This window comes from Talaromyces rugulosus, chromosome II (genome assembly GCF_013368755.1).
Source record: "Talaromyces rugulosus chromosome II, complete sequence".
Classification (NCBI taxonomy): Eukaryota; Fungi; Ascomycota; class Eurotiomycetes; order Eurotiales; family Trichocomaceae; genus Talaromyces; species Talaromyces rugulosus.
The window spans coordinates 1350770-1366114 of NC_049562.1; the positions used below are offsets into that span (position 1 = coordinate 1350770).

The 15345-nt window shown below is 48.6% G+C and overlaps 7 protein-coding genes across 7 annotated transcripts; 4 read left to right on the forward strand and 3 right to left on the reverse strand.

Moving 5' to 3' along the window:
- Positions 1 to 4: 4 nt before the first annotated feature.
- TRUGW13939_02924 (uncharacterized protein) lies at positions 5 to 482 on the forward strand (the record flags this gene model as incomplete). Its single annotated transcript, XM_035486111.1, has 2 exons — positions 5 to 264; positions 398 to 482. 2 exons carry the CDS (start codon positions 5 to 7, stop codon positions 480 to 482), a joined length of 345 nt encoding a protein of 114 aa, XP_035342004.1.
- Positions 483 to 867: 385 nt separating this feature from the next.
- On the reverse strand, positions 868 to 1820 carry TRUGW13939_02925 (uncharacterized protein; the record flags this gene model as incomplete). The annotated part of the gene is made up of 4 exons (XM_035486112.1): positions 868 to 1224; positions 1279 to 1357; positions 1410 to 1696; positions 1758 to 1820. 4 exons carry the CDS (start codon positions 1818 to 1820, stop codon positions 868 to 870), a joined length of 786 nt encoding a protein of 261 aa, XP_035342005.1.
- A 459-nt stretch (positions 1821 to 2279) lies between these two features.
- TRUGW13939_02926 (uncharacterized protein) lies at positions 2280 to 5422 on the forward strand (the record flags this gene model as incomplete). The annotated part of the gene is made up of 2 exons (XM_035486113.1): positions 2280 to 2475; positions 2538 to 5422. The coding sequence occupies 2 exons, from the start codon at positions 2280 to 2282 to the stop codon at positions 5420 to 5422; spliced, it is 3081 nt and encodes a 1026-aa protein (XP_035342006.1).
- Positions 5423 to 6163: 741 nt separating this feature from the next.
- Positions 6164 to 8625, forward strand: TRUGW13939_02927 (uncharacterized protein; the record flags this gene model as incomplete). The annotated part of the gene is made up of 3 exons (XM_035486114.1): positions 6164 to 6245; positions 6319 to 8252; positions 8311 to 8625. The coding sequence occupies 3 exons, from the start codon at positions 6164 to 6166 to the stop codon at positions 8623 to 8625; spliced, it is 2331 nt and encodes a 776-aa protein (XP_035342007.1).
- Positions 8626 to 9044: 419 nt separating this feature from the next.
- Positions 9045 to 10271, reverse strand: TRUGW13939_02928 (uncharacterized protein; the record flags this gene model as incomplete). The annotated part of the gene is made up of 3 exons (XM_035486115.1): positions 9045 to 9805; positions 9875 to 10062; positions 10117 to 10271. The coding sequence occupies 3 exons, from the start codon at positions 10269 to 10271 to the stop codon at positions 9045 to 9047; spliced, it is 1104 nt and encodes a 367-aa protein (XP_035342008.1).
- Positions 10272 to 10911: 640 nt separating this feature from the next.
- TRUGW13939_02929 (uncharacterized protein) lies at positions 10912 to 11800 on the forward strand (the record flags this gene model as incomplete). The annotated part of the gene is made up of 3 exons (XM_035486116.1): positions 10912 to 11487; positions 11557 to 11632; positions 11688 to 11800. 3 exons carry the CDS (start codon positions 10912 to 10914, stop codon positions 11798 to 11800), a joined length of 765 nt encoding a protein of 254 aa, XP_035342009.1.
- Positions 11801 to 11975: 175 nt separating this feature from the next.
- TRUGW13939_02930 (uncharacterized protein) lies at positions 11976 to 14743 on the reverse strand (the record flags this gene model as incomplete). The annotated part of the gene is made up of 4 exons (XM_035486117.1): positions 11976 to 12629; positions 12678 to 14103; positions 14159 to 14595; positions 14654 to 14743. 4 exons carry the CDS (start codon positions 14741 to 14743, stop codon positions 11976 to 11978), a joined length of 2607 nt encoding a protein of 868 aa, XP_035342010.1.
- Between the last annotated feature and the right edge of the window lie 602 nt (positions 14744 to 15345).

The following is a 15345-nucleotide window of genomic DNA, read 5'->3' on the forward strand; positions in this document are numbered from 1 at the left end:
CACAATGCCGTCTCGCAATCCATCCCTTCTTCTTCGCTCGCGCTGCCTTTTGCGCCAGCCGCAAGCCCTCCGCTCCTTCTCGACGCGGAGTGAGCTGCGTGCTGCTGACCACGGTAGCCACTACGACCCGCCAGGCGGATATCTTTTCGGCGTCAAGCCCGGCGAAAAATACAAGAAGGAAGGATGGGAGAACATCTGGTATTACGGATTCATCGGAAGCTTGGTTGCCGCTGGCGTCGCATATGTTTTTAAGCCCGACACATCGTACGTATATCCAAATGACTGAACCTGGTTTGATTCTCAACGGGGAGCCTTCTCTTCTGGGATCGGATTGGTTCTTGAAATATCGCATTTTTCATTTTCTTTTGAACATTTGTACTGACTTGTACGGTTATAGGATACAAACATGGGCTTTGGAAGAGGCTCGTCGAAGACTGGAGATTGAAGGTATTTTGGAGGACCCTGAAAAGGCCCAAAAATAGGCGTCAATGTATGATTTTGTGCTTTAACCCCAACTGCGTTGTACATAGAGATCGTCGCCGGCATTTCTACTCTGGTTCGGCGCAGTCGTATGAAAGATGGCTGGGGCTGGGACTGTTGATGCTTTTAGACATGTTTCCTCATTGATATGCATTCTTTTTTTTTCAGTTTCTTAAATATGGAATTCCGTTCATCCTATTGGTTATATAGACACAATTAATTGTGAATGAAAATTCCTGGTAAACAACGGTTTAGAAAGCTACAACAGAAGCCAATTGTAGTCAAAACTGCCACTCCAACCCCTACATAAATGGAAAGGAAAAGCCTTGTTTATATTGCTATATCTGGATATTTACAGGTTGAAGTGATTTCCACCAATGCTTTTGATCAAACCTCTGGATATACATCGGTCCTTCGCAGTAGTGGCATGTCTCTTCTGACTCTGGCAACAATATCGAGATCGATATCTGCAGTTGCAATTTCGGGCTCACTAAAGTCACCTCCAAGCTTTGCAACAATCTCTCCCCACGGATTGACGATCATCGAGTGCCCATAGCTTAGGCGTTTGTCGTTATGCGATCCAGCCTGGGCAGCAGCAATGATATACGACTGAGTCTCGACTGCTCGTGCTCGAAGTAAGATCTCCCAATGTGCTCTTCCCGTTGGCACCGTGAATGCCGAAGGGTATGTTATGAGCTGCGCGTTTTGCCTCTTTAGGGCAAGAGATATCTCAGGAAATCGTAACTGTGAAGTGTTAGATAGAAAATAACTGTAAACAAGACTGGGGTTAACACATACATCAAAGCATATTGCCAGGCCTACCCTTCCCACCGGTGTTTCGAATGGTTCAAGAATGTCCATACCTTTCTCGACACTCCTTGAATCCAATTGTCAGAATTTTCCATGGGAACTCCTATAGGTTGACTTACGCGCTTTCCTTCAAGACTGGTCCATCTTTTATTTCGACATCGAATAGATGGATTTTCTGATAGCGCTGCGCAATATCGCCGTTCTCGTTGATCCATATCAAGGTGTTCTTCACCTTGCTTCCTCCTTGAGCAGGTTCATGAATGCCGACATTAATAGGCAGCCTCGCCTCTTTGGCTTCTTTCCGCAAGCCTTGGACAAACTCACTCTGTTCAACAGAGCGTGCTAATGATACAGTCTCAGCACCTGAAGAGCCGATATAGTCGGCGGCTTCGGGAAGGAACAGTGCCTTGATTGCTATTAGTCTATGGTAACAGAGTCATTGCCTTTACCGATCAGATAATAAGTACCTTGGCACCAGCAGCTACAGCCTTTTTCACGAGCACCTGACATTGGGCAAGATTATGTGCCATGCTCGCTGTCGAGCATAGTTGGCCTACAGCCTAGGATTGGGGTGTGAGTACTGCGGGGATTCAAGAGAGGAGGGGTGCATACAGCTATCGCCATTATGAACAGTCAACAAATCGAGAACAGATCAAGGATCTATATTGAATCTTGATTGCGAATTTCAGAAAAACTTTCGAGAAAAAAATTGAGAAGTAACACAGGTGATGATTGAGTTGACATTGGAGGTGCTCGTCCGATAAGGATTTGCTCCGATAAGGCTGATTAAGAATTCGCAAGACTGCAGCCGCTCCTCGACATCCCGCTAACTTCGTCACAGACCTTCCCCGTTGGCTGATTGCTTCAAGTGGTGCTGAGCAGAATACAACAAGTCCTTAGGTGGATCTGCTCGTTGGGTTATTTCATATATTTTTTTTCATATTGAAACGAAGGCCACCGCGTTGGGCCCATCGCAGCTCGCCAACAAAATGAAAAGCTTGCGAAGAGACTTTTCTTCAAATCCGCACGCCCAAAATGTGTCCAGCAAAGTCTTCATACGCTCAACAAAAAGTGGCAAGGTCCAGAAAATAGTTCGAGAGCTATATTTGAGACAAGATATTCCTTGCTCTTCAAAGCTTTGCACGACATGTCCGGCGCATGCGCCTGCGGATGCAAATGGCAACAGTAAGTATGCACACGAGGTTTTTTTTGGGTACCCACAACTAATATGCTTGTTTATTTAAAAGTTGTGCCGTTTGTTCTTTCTGATCAGCCCGCCGGTAGCAAAGCTTTTCCGAAGGGTCACTACATCGTGCCAGATACCAATGCGTTGTTAAATGGAATGGACCTTTTTGAGCACACAGGAGCCTTTTACGATGTGATTATCCTCCAAACAGTCCTCGAGGAACTCAAAAACCTTTCGCTTCCGCTCTACAACCGTTTACTGTCTCTCATCAAATCCGACGAAAAGCGGTTCTACCTGTTCTTCAATGAGTTCCGCCTTGAAACTCACGTTCGTCGAGACCCTAACGAGTCCATAAACGACCGGAACGATAGAGCTGTTCGCGCTGTCGCAAACTGGTACGGGAAACACCTGCAAAAATCTGTCAAGCCGGGAAAGTCTATCCCAGTCATTGTGGTCCTCACGGATGACAAGGAAAACTTGCGCAAAGCTAAAGAGGAGTCCGTGGTTGCGCTGTCGCTCTCTGACTATGTGTCTGGCCTCGAAGACTCAGACCTATTACTCGACATGATCAATGACTCACGCGAGGAAAAAGGCAAGAAAACCGAGCTTTTCTATCCAGAGTACTATTCAATGTCGAAGATGATGACTGGATTACGTGCTGGAACAATGCATCAGGGCGTATTCAACATTTCACCATATAATTACTTGGAAGGCACTGTCAACGTGAGCGCATTCGATAAGTCGCTTTTGATTCTTGGCCGTGATAATAGCAATCGAGCCGTCTCCGGTGATGTGGTTGTCGTGGAGATTCTGCCTAAGGACCAATGGAAATCACCGTCTTCGAAGATTATTGATGAAGAGGCGGTTACGAAAAACGACAACCCAGAGGACGAAGAGAATGAGACGGTGACGACTGATAGAGAAAAGAAAGCCCTGCAGGAAGAAGTCAAAAAAGCACATGGGAAAAATGCCGAGGGTAAACCCCAACCCACTGCCCGGGTCGTCGGAATTGTTAAACGGAACTGGAGACAATACGTCGGGCATGTCGATGCGTCGTCAACATCCTTGCAGACCAATTCTGGAAGGCGTCAGCAGACCGTTTTTGTGTTGCCTATGGACAAACGAGTTCCTAAAATCCGAATCCGGACGCGTCAAGCAGCCGACATTCTCGGACAAAGGATCCTGGTTACTGTTGATGGCTGGGATCGTGACTCCCGTTATCCTACAGGCCACTTTGTGCGATCTTTGGGAGAACTGGAGACCAAAGGAGCCGAGACCGAAGCTCTCCTTCTCGAATATGATGTGCAATATCGACCATTCCCGAAGGTGGTTCTGGACTGTCTTCCTACTGAGGGACATAACTGGAAGGTGCCTGTGAGCAAAGAAGACCCTGGCTGGCAAAGCCGTCGTGATCTGCGAGACCTCTTGATCTGTAGTATCGATCCTCCGGGCTGTCAGGATATTGATGATGCCTTACACGCACGTCCTTTACCCAATGGCAACTTTGAAGTCGGTGTTCACATTGCTGATGTGTCTCACTTTGTGAAACCCAACAACGCGATGGATCTTGAAGCAAGCTTGCGTGGTACTACTGTTTACCTGGTTGACAAAAGAATCGATATGCTTCCAATGCTTCTCGGAACTGATCTGTGTTCGTTGAAGCCTTACGTGGAGCGTTTCGCCTTTTCCACCATCTGGGAAATAACACCAAACGCAGAAATCGTGTCTGCTGATTTTACAAAGTCAGTAATCAGGTCTCGAGAGGCTTTCAGTTACGAACAGGCTCAGATCCGTATCGATGACGCATCAAAGAAGGATGAACTGACTGAGAGCATGCGCACGCTCCTGCATCTTTCCAAGGTCTTGCGCCAGAAACGTATGGACGCTGGTGCCCTGAACCTTGCGTCCCCAGAAATCCGAATTGAGACCGAGTCGGAGTTGAACGATCCCTTGACGGACGTCAAGACCAAGGCGCATTTAGCAACGAATAGTCTGGTTGAAGAGTTTATGCTTCTCGCCAACATTACGGTAGCTTCTAAGATCTATAACGCTTTCCCTCAGACAGCTCTGTTGCGTAGACACGCAGCGCCGCCTCCTCAGAATTTCGAGGACCTGGCTACACAGTTGCAGAAAAAGCGTGACCTTAGGCTTGACGTATCGAGCTCGAAAGCACTAGCTGATTCTCTTGATCGCTGTGTCGACCCACAGAACCCCTTTTTCAACACTTTAATCCGTATCCTGGCCACTCGGTGCATGACTTCGGCCGAGTATTTCACTGCTGGTGCACATGCTGAGGCTGATTTCCGCCATTACGGTCTTGCGTCACCTATTTACACACACTTTACGTCGCCAATTCGTCGTTACGCTGATCTCATCGCTCACCGCCAGCTTGCCGCTGCAATTGGATACACTTCGGCAGAAGGACTCAGCCGGCGTCGCCAGCTGGAAGATGTGTGCAAGAATATCAACTACCGCCATCGCAATGCACAATTCGCAGGAAGGGCTAGCATCGAGTACTACGTTGGCCAGGCACTGAAGGCTCGCGGCGAAATGATGGCCAAGAACAAGGGAGGTGACAAGAATGTCGGCGTCGACGAAGAAGGATACATCATGCGAGTGTTTGAGAACGGTGTGGTTGTGTTTGTTCCTCGATTCGGTATCGAGGGGGTAGTCCGCCTGGAAGACTTCATGCTACCGGGCGATAAGGAGAGGCCCGATGTGCATGACAACGAGCAGAGAAGAGATATTGCGCATCGACGTGAGAGTGAATTTGATCCGGAAGAGTCTACTGTGCGCGTGTGGGATAAGAATCACCCCGAGCCCGAGCGATCTCTCCAGGCAGAACTGTTCGAGAAGGTTCAAGTGAATGTCAGCTCTGTGAAGGAGGAGGGCGGACGCGGCGCAGGCAAACGAAAAGTGCGAATTCTGATATTGGGCAAGGCATGATTATGGCGTTTGTGTTGAGAAGACCAACTACATGGTGTTGTTAGATACGTTCCTAATATTATATGTTCTTTCTTCCTGCCACATCTGTTCTGGATACTCGGTAAATAATATGGTTGTACTGTAAATCACGGCAATTAAAGTATTCTATTCCTGAAGAACGTCGTAGATATACTACAAAAACGGACTAACCCAATCTCCGAGTGGAGACACGTGATTGGCGGGCCCGGCGTTGGCCGCGCGACGGATTGTTTTGGGCTGCGATGGGCGATGACTCGATGCTTCCGACTGGCGCATCAGGCGATGGCCGATCCACGTCGGCTCTGAGTCGCCTCAATATTAAGTGCTTGCTACGTAGTAACTTGCTATCGATCGATGAACTGGCGTGGCCCGCAATCGCTAGTACGTTCTCACTAGTCATACGTATCAACTGTTTGTTGTCCCGTGCTTGCGCAACGTCAGCGCAGCGTCCCTCTTGACAACAAACACACCACCCCTGCCAGCACTCTCCCACCCAGGCATTGCGGCCTGGAAATTGAGAAACTGGCGTCGCAATATTCTTATCTATTCGTATTCCAAAAAAATAATAATCAATCTCTCCAGCCTTGCGTGTGAGACCGCCGCACCATATCTCGCCTGTTTTGTTGTGAAGATCGGCAACACATAGCAATCACAACCGCACATATCATATCACCTGCGTCTTCGATTGGACTCTCCAACATTCTTCACCAAAGATAACCCACCATGATACACAGACATCGAGTCAAGGATCCTTCGAGAAAGGTCAGTCCTCCAGGGCCGACATACATGTCGGATGACCAAGTAGGTGAGTTTGCCAGTCGCGTTACTTATGCTCCCCGAGGCGCAATGGCAATCGATCGTCTAATATAACAATCCAGCAAACTATCTCAAGCAGCTCCGGTCCGGCCCTCCCTCCAGACCAGGTGGTTCTCGCCCGCTTCCCTCTCGTACCAGCATCAGAGCCTCGCCGCCCAAACCGCGTGAGGAGCCCCCGCCGCGAGCCGCATCGGCATTGTCGATGAACAAACGCGACTCTTTCTCGGCTGAGAACCTCGATCAAGACCCTTATCCTCGTGCTGCGAGCGCCATGTCTCACAGCCGACGTTCGGGGCAGTTCGGTTCGGCAGGTCGACCCTTGGTCCGCCCGCCAAGCGGATATGGGATGGACAGGAATACCTCGCCTGAGGCCAAGATTGTTCCCCAAGTCAACTCTATCAGCCCAAGCGGTCTATACCGAGAGAGTGGACAGCGCTGGATGGAAAAACAAGAGGCACGTTCGCTTCGCGACGCGTTAGAGGAGATGGATTTGCAGGAGGAAGAGCGTCTATATGCTGGCGCTCAAGATGAGGCGACGAAGCTTGTCTGGGAACATCAGAATCCAGGCCTTGCTTACAAAAATCCTCATGCTGCATATCACAACCCCGATCTGAGCGGCACCAATCGGTTCCGGCAGCATTTGGATAAGGGTAGTCACGCCAGACGTCAGAGCACCCCGGCTTTTACGGACGCTTCAAGCAGACACAGAACATCTTTGTCAGGGTCTGAAAGCTCCATGGAAACATCGTCGCCAGACAACTACAATGAGCAATCTTCAAAATCAAGCTTCAAGAAGAAAGGAAGGGTCAACTTTGCATTACCACCTGATGATAGCGCTCCGAACCCCCGTGATAAGCCACCGTCGAGACCAAGGACTGTCAGTAGCGAATCCTCAAAGGGAATCTTCAGGAACCCAGAGGACTCTATTTATGAAGAGCCTGAGGAGCCTAACAACGGCCCTGAAACTCGAGGCCCTCCTGCACCAGCACCTTCAGCTCTAAAAGTCAAGCCTCGAAATTCACTTCCACAGGGAGCTGGCTCAGCGGCCCCCCGCTTCAGCAATTCGCCCTTCGATCGGAAGCTCAATAAAGTCGATATATACAGGAACCCACCTACGCAGTCAAGAAACCCACTGTACACGACAAATTCATCCACGCCCCCATCATCCGGTGGCTCAAAAGAAGAAGAAGAAAAAAAAGAAGAACCTCTTCCGCATAAGGATGGCAAGGAGATTCGCGGTGATGATATTAGGGCAGCCACCAGCATGAAATTTAAAGACCGCAGCGGAAAATTACCCATGCCTACAGCAGTCAGTGACCGCCCAGGCCAACCTATTGTCAGTTTCGATCCGTCATGGAAGCCACAAGACGAACAGCCACAAAGATCTCGCGAAAGCTCTCCTGCTGTTCCGGCTATAAACGTATCGGAAGCCCCAGCAATTCCGACCATTAGTCTTCCAGACGACTCCAATGACAACTCCCCTGTTGTTGTGACACCACCCGTTACCGAACCCAGCAAGGAAAGAAACAACAGGACATCGAAGCCTGTACCAAATTCTGCACCAGAAAAAGACCAGAGACCTGTTGATCCCAAGAGAATGGCACCAACTTCGCAGAGCAAATGGTACTCTCCGTTTACTCGATCTGGTGTTCCCACGGCGACCTGCGAAAACTGCGCTCTTCCTATAGAAGGCAGAGTTGTTACAGCGGCTAGATCACGCTTCCACCCTGAATGTTTCTCGTGCTTTCACTGTGGTACCGGATTGGAATGTGTCGCATTCTACCAAGAGCCCGAAGCCACACGAGACGAGAGAATTGCCAATACTTCAAATGACGATCCGGCGGACCAAGGATTGCGGTTTTACTGCCACCTTGACTTTCATGAACTATTTAGCCCACGTTGCAAGAGCTGCAAAACTCCAATTGAAGGAGAAGTTGTGGTAGCCTGTGGTGCTGAATGGCACGTCGGCCACTTTTTCTGTGCCGAGTGTGGTGATGTATGCATTCCAACCCCTTTTTATTTTAATAAAGTCCAGTCACGCTAACGCTCAGTAGCCCTTTAACCAAGAAACGCCATTTGTAGAAAAAGACGGATTTGCCTGGTGTCTCAGATGCCACTCTCGCCGCACCGCTTCTCGCTGTCTAGGCTGCAAACAACATGTCATGGATGATGTTGTCGTAAGTGCCATAGGCGGACAATGGCATGAAAAGTGCTTCGTCTGCCACGAATGCGGTGGTGATTTCGGACCAGATGGGCGGTTCTTTGTCAAAGAAGGCGAACCGAAACGAACTGCAAAGGGGCGAATCATTGGCGGTCCAGTACAACTGGCCATTTGTGAACCCTGCGAGGCTAGGCGACTGAAAGCGTAGCCTTGGGAGTGATTCTACTAAGGTCGTAACACCTGTTCTGGCCTTGTTGCTCCTCCCAGGGCGCTCTTCCGTATCACGCAAATTGCACAAACGACCATCTAAGGATTTTTCTAGACGCGGGCATATTGATTGTGATATTTTCGCATAAGCATGGAGGTTCTCTATTTTTTGTGTAGATTTGTGTTTTTTCTTTTCAATGCGAAAAAGGATTTTTTAAGAAGCTACATTTTTCGTTGACAGATATACGAACAGCTGGTGTTTTTGATGAACGTTTTGATTTTGCAGCGTTGAGTTTGAGTTGGTGTTTTGCGTTTAAGTTTTTGTATTTAGTTTTTTTTTAAAAAAAATTTGGCGTCTTTAAATGTTCAGATCTTCGTTTCAAGTCTTTCTCTTTCGTAATATCGACCTGCCATGAATTTTCACGACGTAGGCCATTCAGGGTCAGGCAATCTTCTAAAGACAGCAACAAATTTAGGACCGTTATTCCTGGCCACCTTTCTCCCTTCTTCAGTTTCTTCACGCATGACTCTGGCGCATTCGTCCTTGGCAAGCTCTTCGTCCGAGACACGCTCGAAAAGCTCCTTGACGCGGGCTTGACCGGACTCGTCGTCGCTGTCACTATCGGCACCGTCTTGCTCCTCGTCTTTCTTTTCTGACTGTTCCGATGGTTCAGCTGGAGCGGTCGTTTCCACTTCCGGGATGGGCACGCCAAAATGCTCCAGAATCCACCTATGGTACTCCTCCACATCGGTGATGGTATACAGCAGCCCGCCGGGCCTGAGAACAAAAGCATACTCTGCATTCAAAGACGAGGAGACGATACGCGCCTTGTGCTTGCGAGCCTTGAAGTGCGGATCCGGGAAACAAATAAAGATCTTTGACAGTTGGTGGTGTCCAAAGAAGCGAGGCAAGAATTTCATAGTGTTGGCTCGTATCGCAGTGATATTCTGATAGCCGCCGGAGACGATGGCGGTGTTTTCTTCCGCGGCACCAGGCAGGGCCGGGGCGTCTTCTGGGATGTCGATTTCCTGTGCTTGTGTCTCTTTTGCCTCTGATGGGTTTGTTGCTTTAGTCGAACTCGCCGAAACTTGGCCGCCGCTTCGAAGCTGTACTTGTTGCGCGCGGAGAGCGGCGATGCGTGCTATAAGGAATTCCGTCACTTGTGCGCGAATCTCCATTCCTATGAGCATCAATTAGCAAAAGAAAAAAAAACGGTGGTGAAAAATATTCCAGATATATAAAACCGTACCAACCATCAAGGTATCTGGCAGCACTGGTGCCAATCCAATTAGCAACCCGCCAAAGCCGCATCCAATATCAGCTACTTCCACGTCTTTCAACAGTTTCCTCGTTCCTGCGAGAGTCGTTTGTGACGCATCGGGGTTCACGAAGCCTGGGTAATGCGACGCCCAGTCCATATGTGCGGGGGATAACGGACTACACTTTGATTAGATGGAATTTAAAGAATGTATTCCCGGGGATATCACGTACTATTTCAAAGCATAATCCGAAAAGGGATTGGCATGCGCTCGCTGTCGGTAGAATTTCTTCCTGGGAAGCTCTACTTCTTTGCCCGCAATTTGGGCTTCCTGGCGCTGTTTTTTGTACTCGTCTCGGTGCAGAGCTTTCTTCCTAGCCGTCCCCATGATTGCGAATTGTAAATATTTTTTTAAAAAATTAAGGAATCTTAAATTTTGAAGCCAGCGGCGAATCAGTCGTAGTTGCTGAGATGGCGAGAGACGAGGCGTGCGGAGAGGGTTTTGCGGAGGAAACTTTTTTTTTCCCTTGTCGTCTTGCAGAAAACCCACACCACGCTAGATGTCTTTCTTCACTCTTGCTCCAGACGAACTGTCAACTGTGTTGTATATGCAACAAACTCCGGACAAACAAGATTGTTCTCTTTAATTGGTATAAATTCCAGGAACGAGAAAAAATTTTCAAACTTTGCATAACAAATGCAATGAAGACGATATGAGCACTGACGTAGGGTGGATCTCGCTGGTGGGGATCGCGTCTGCTCCGATCAACACTTGAAGCTGAGATCCTCCTAGCATCAACACCTGCTCGTCTGGTTTGAGCATCGTCGTCATTATATTCGATATCGAAGTGAATTCATACTATAAAGCACATTCCTTCTTGTTAATGAATACAACTCCCATCGCACTGCTGCAAACTTCTCGCCACTATTACTTTGGGCTGCCTTCGAATACCCCGCAGCACGTCAACAATCAGCAATACATCTTTTAGAGGACTTCTACACAGCTTTCCTCAAAGTTGTCAGTCAACATGTCATCGTCGTCGCCACCCAACTCATTTCTCTCAGCGCCTACAACTGCAGGAAGCGTGCTCACACCAGCCAGCACAATCTCATCACGCGATCCCTCGATAAGAACAGCAGCAGCAACAGCAACAGGCGGACTTCCAACAGACAATGACTCGACTACCACCACGCACCCCCGGCAAAAAACCCCCTCTGGTTTCGTATTTCCATCCGACTACGACTTTCCAGCCCTGTTCACACTCCAACCCAACGCTCTAACCCGCCAACGGCAGATGAAGCTCTGGGCAGACCTGATTGTGGATTGGTGTCGGTATCATCGTACTTTCCGTCTTTCGCTAGTCGATGCTGTTGATCTTCCGCTATTTTATAATGCTCGGATGAGGAAGAGGGTTGGGATGCAGGATGCGAGAACGATAATAGATTGGATGGCCAAGTCGCAGGAAGACGGCGGCGGTGGGAAGAGAGCTGAATGGCTTCCCCCGACGCCTGGAGGGGGGTCAAGATCAGCAGTCGGGGAGAAGACGACTGCTTGGATATGGTGGAGGAGGCCGGAGGAGTGGGCAACGTTGGTTGCGGATTGGGTATGTCTCCATCCTTTTGTCTGGAGCATGTTTATTTCACAAGAGCAAGGGCTGACACAATGTTTGAAGATCGATGAAACAGCACAGAAAAACACTGTGCTGACAGTTTATGAATTGATCCACGGAGATGCTACAATCTCTCAAGGTATGTGCATCAGCTTGAATTGTTCATGGCAGAAAACTAACAACGATTTCTACAGAGTTTCATGACATAGACCCCGAGGTCATGCTAAAATCATTAAACATTCTCGTAAAACGAGGCAAAGCCCAAATATTCGGCAGCGATGACGAGAAGGGAGTCAAATTCTTTTGAAGGAAAAGAAAAGAAAGTCGTCCCATATGCTAATTGTCATGCCCAGAAGGGGGGTATCCGGTATTCAAACTCAAACCAACGCCTAAATCCGTCATATCGCTGCTGTCTTAAATCATCAACACAACTCGACAAAAGCGTGGCGCATTTCCTATGTACACAGTCGTATCTATCATCACTAGTCGCTTGAATCCTCCTCATTCGTGATGTATTCATAATCGTCCTTCCAACGAACCTCCTGGGACATGGCGCTGTCGAGAAGCCAGTTGACATTGACGATGCGAGGCGTCTTGCCCACCTCGAACACCATCTGACGGAACCGAGGCCAGAGCTTGGCATGCTCGGGCTCCTCGCCACTAAGAAGGAACACATCATTCTTCATCGAATGGTCTACATTGTTTTCTTCGACGTCGGAGCTAGAATCGTCACGGCGGGTATCATTGATCGACACACGCCCTCGAAACAATGTGCATTCGCCTCCGTTCGCCTCGACGATGGATTTGAAAGCGTCGAACCCGCCACGGATGGTCTCCACACAGCACACTTTATAGCCTCGAAGAAGCTTGTTTTGGTTCTTTTTAGCTCGTTCACGTGCTGCTGCTAGAGTGAAGCCGACTTTTTTCTCAGTTGTTTTGTCCTTGAGTGCATAATTGGAAGGGTCAAGCAGCTCGTTCTGTTCAAGGCATTGTGTAATATAATCAACGTTGACGATGACGGGGGCGTATGCTAGCGCATTGACGAATTTTGGTGTTCGTAGAATTGACGGAGCTGCAAGATGTGTGCACTTCTTGGCGTCCTGGACAATGGCAATGCCTAAGTCACGAAGTTGTCGCTACATCGAGTCAGAGAGATTGATCCCTTATATAATTATGCAACTTACCTTGTCCGAATCCTCTTTCTTGATACTCCCGATCCATCTTTGGTAGCCAGTAATGACCAGATGAATAGAAATAGGAGGAAGCTTAGCCTTTTTCTGGCGCTTCGGATCACCTTTGTCGTCCTCGATTTCGTCTTCCTCTTCGGGCTCGGCCGATCGTCTTTTCTTGGTGTTTGGAGGCACGAGGTCTGCATCGGTCTTTCGACGTCCCCCGTATATCACACCGCCAACCCGCTTCTTCTCTTTCTCATAGAGAGCAATATCAGGCGCAATACTATGAATGCGGGCAGCAGCAGCATCTTTGGACTTCCGGCTACTGTTTGTGGATGGCGTGTCGTTTTCTTTCCCATCTTCCAAAAACCGCGAGGCTAGTGGTGTCTTTGCTTCTCCCAATGACGAAACCTTGCGGGATGATTTGCCTGTATGGGGTGTCGCGGCCTGTGTTGTTGTTGTTGTTGGAGCTGGAGATTGGGCAGCTGACTTGGCTCGAACCTTGGGTGGGTTCATGTTTTTGTTATTTTCTGGGTTGGCAACAATGTTCTGGTCCTTTGACTGCATCACCCGGGACTCATCTGCATTGGCCTCTGCAGGGAAGAAGACCTGTTCGAGCACATTTCTGTCAAGTTTCGTCTGGCCAACCACCTCTCCTAAGTTAGTTCGCCGAGGGAAGTGAGTATATCGCGGGTCGGAAACTGGCAGCATCTTCCATTTGGCGTAGCTTTCCTCTAGCCATAGGTGATTTATAACTTGGAGACCCCACTCCTTGGCTGCGGTACATTTTTCACTATTGCCATGTGCTGTGATAAGATGACTATTGTCTTGCTTTAAAGTCTTGGTGCATTCGGCTCCGATAGCCTGAACGAGGTTTTCGAGGTACGCACGTGCTTCTCCGGCATAATTGGAAAGACTGATTCGCAAACCCTTGAAAGCAGGTAAACCATCGCGATGAATTGGGTAGTGCAAAAGCCGCTTTAAAGGAGATGTCCATGTATTGTGGGTAATCAGGTGGTAGAGCCACGATAGATTGCCAACGTCCTTGTTCCAGCGCGATGCTGTGCGGTATTCGAAGCCTTCACGATAACGACAGATGAACATATCTGCTTTGGTAAGGTCTTTTGTGACGATACCGTTTCCTTGGCGAATTAAGTCCTCGATGGATTCAAGAAGATGCGATCCGATACCAAGGTCAGAAGAAAGCATGACGTGTTTTCCTTCAAAGACACTGAGATTGCGACTGGAATTGCGATTCTGATATGGCGAGCTAGACGGAGTAGGTAACTCAGTAGGTTCTGGAGTAGACGCGCCAACAATATCTGGGTTGCCAGCGCCACGAATTGGGGCATTCGGTCCAGCGTGCAGAATCTCCGGATTGGGCAGAGTATACGGTCGTTCGTCGATTCTCCGTCCGAGTTTCAAACAATCGTCGAACCTAAACAGAGTCAGTATATTGACAAAAAATTATAAACTTCCGAATGATATCATACCAGTGAGGGAGCACAATCTTTGCGCCCATCTTTTTCGCCAGAACCGTCTTCGCCTTGTCAGAATCCATGCTGAGATCGACCAAATGTGTCACTTGAGAAGTGACCCTGGGCGAATATAGTCCTCCCATGGCCATCACACCACCGATAATCGCATCTTTGTCGCCATCCGGGATATCGCCGCAGGTGACAACGACATCGCTAAAGAATAACCTTGGATCTGGATTGAATTGGCGGGGGTTTGCGAGTTTATTTTTTGTGATAGATGTCTGTAGCCACTGGGGCTTAACCACTGGAATCAGCGCATCGCAGGCGGATTGATACGCTGGAAAATCGGCTGTAGAGGAGATAATGTGCGTGAATTCTTGTATTGGGGGGAAAGGCGAGGGCTCTTCGTGTATGACGACTTCGCCTCCGTTGTCTTTGACTAGTATGTCCAACTATTTTATTATCCAGGTCAGTCTGGTTCAATAGTAATAAAGGAATCGCTATTCTAACCTGCATCGCGGTATCTTGACCCAGCTCTGGGGAGCAGACCACGCAGATTTTAGACTGGCTGAGCAGATGCCCGCCATTTTGGTCCGTCATATTTCCTCTTCTCTTTGTGTCGAGGGGTTTGATTTTCGCGACAGTTAATAGGTAGAATGCATGCAGTAGCGAACCGCCGAACAAGCTATGTGCATGGTGTTTGGCGACTGAGATGATGGCGCGGGCAAAAACACGCGATCTCGAGACGCGCGCCACGACGCCGGGGCACGTGATCAAACACGCACTAATTCCGAGGTAACTCCGATCTTTCTAAATACTTAGGGACACTCTAGCCCGTAAACTATGGACTTCTTTCCCTAATAGAAGTTGAAGTTTTGCAAGCTTCTGGCGTTAAATTGCCACAATAATAAAAATCAGACTAGTATAGTTTCTTCATTCATATGGACTTTTATCCGAATGTGGTCAACTGGCACCACCCTCATACAATCAATGGAATAATGCAATATTCCAAACCAAAATGAGAACAAACAGAGGAAATAGCCGTGCTGTTAGTATTTCTGACAATCGCAAGATTTTTCGCAGCCAGATACATACATGTACCAATTGACGTTGTGCTGGTCTGATTGGGTCGGCGCAAGAACAGCCTCGGCTTTGGCGAATTAGCGGAGACCCGGCAGTGACCCCGGCCTCTTTCCCGACTT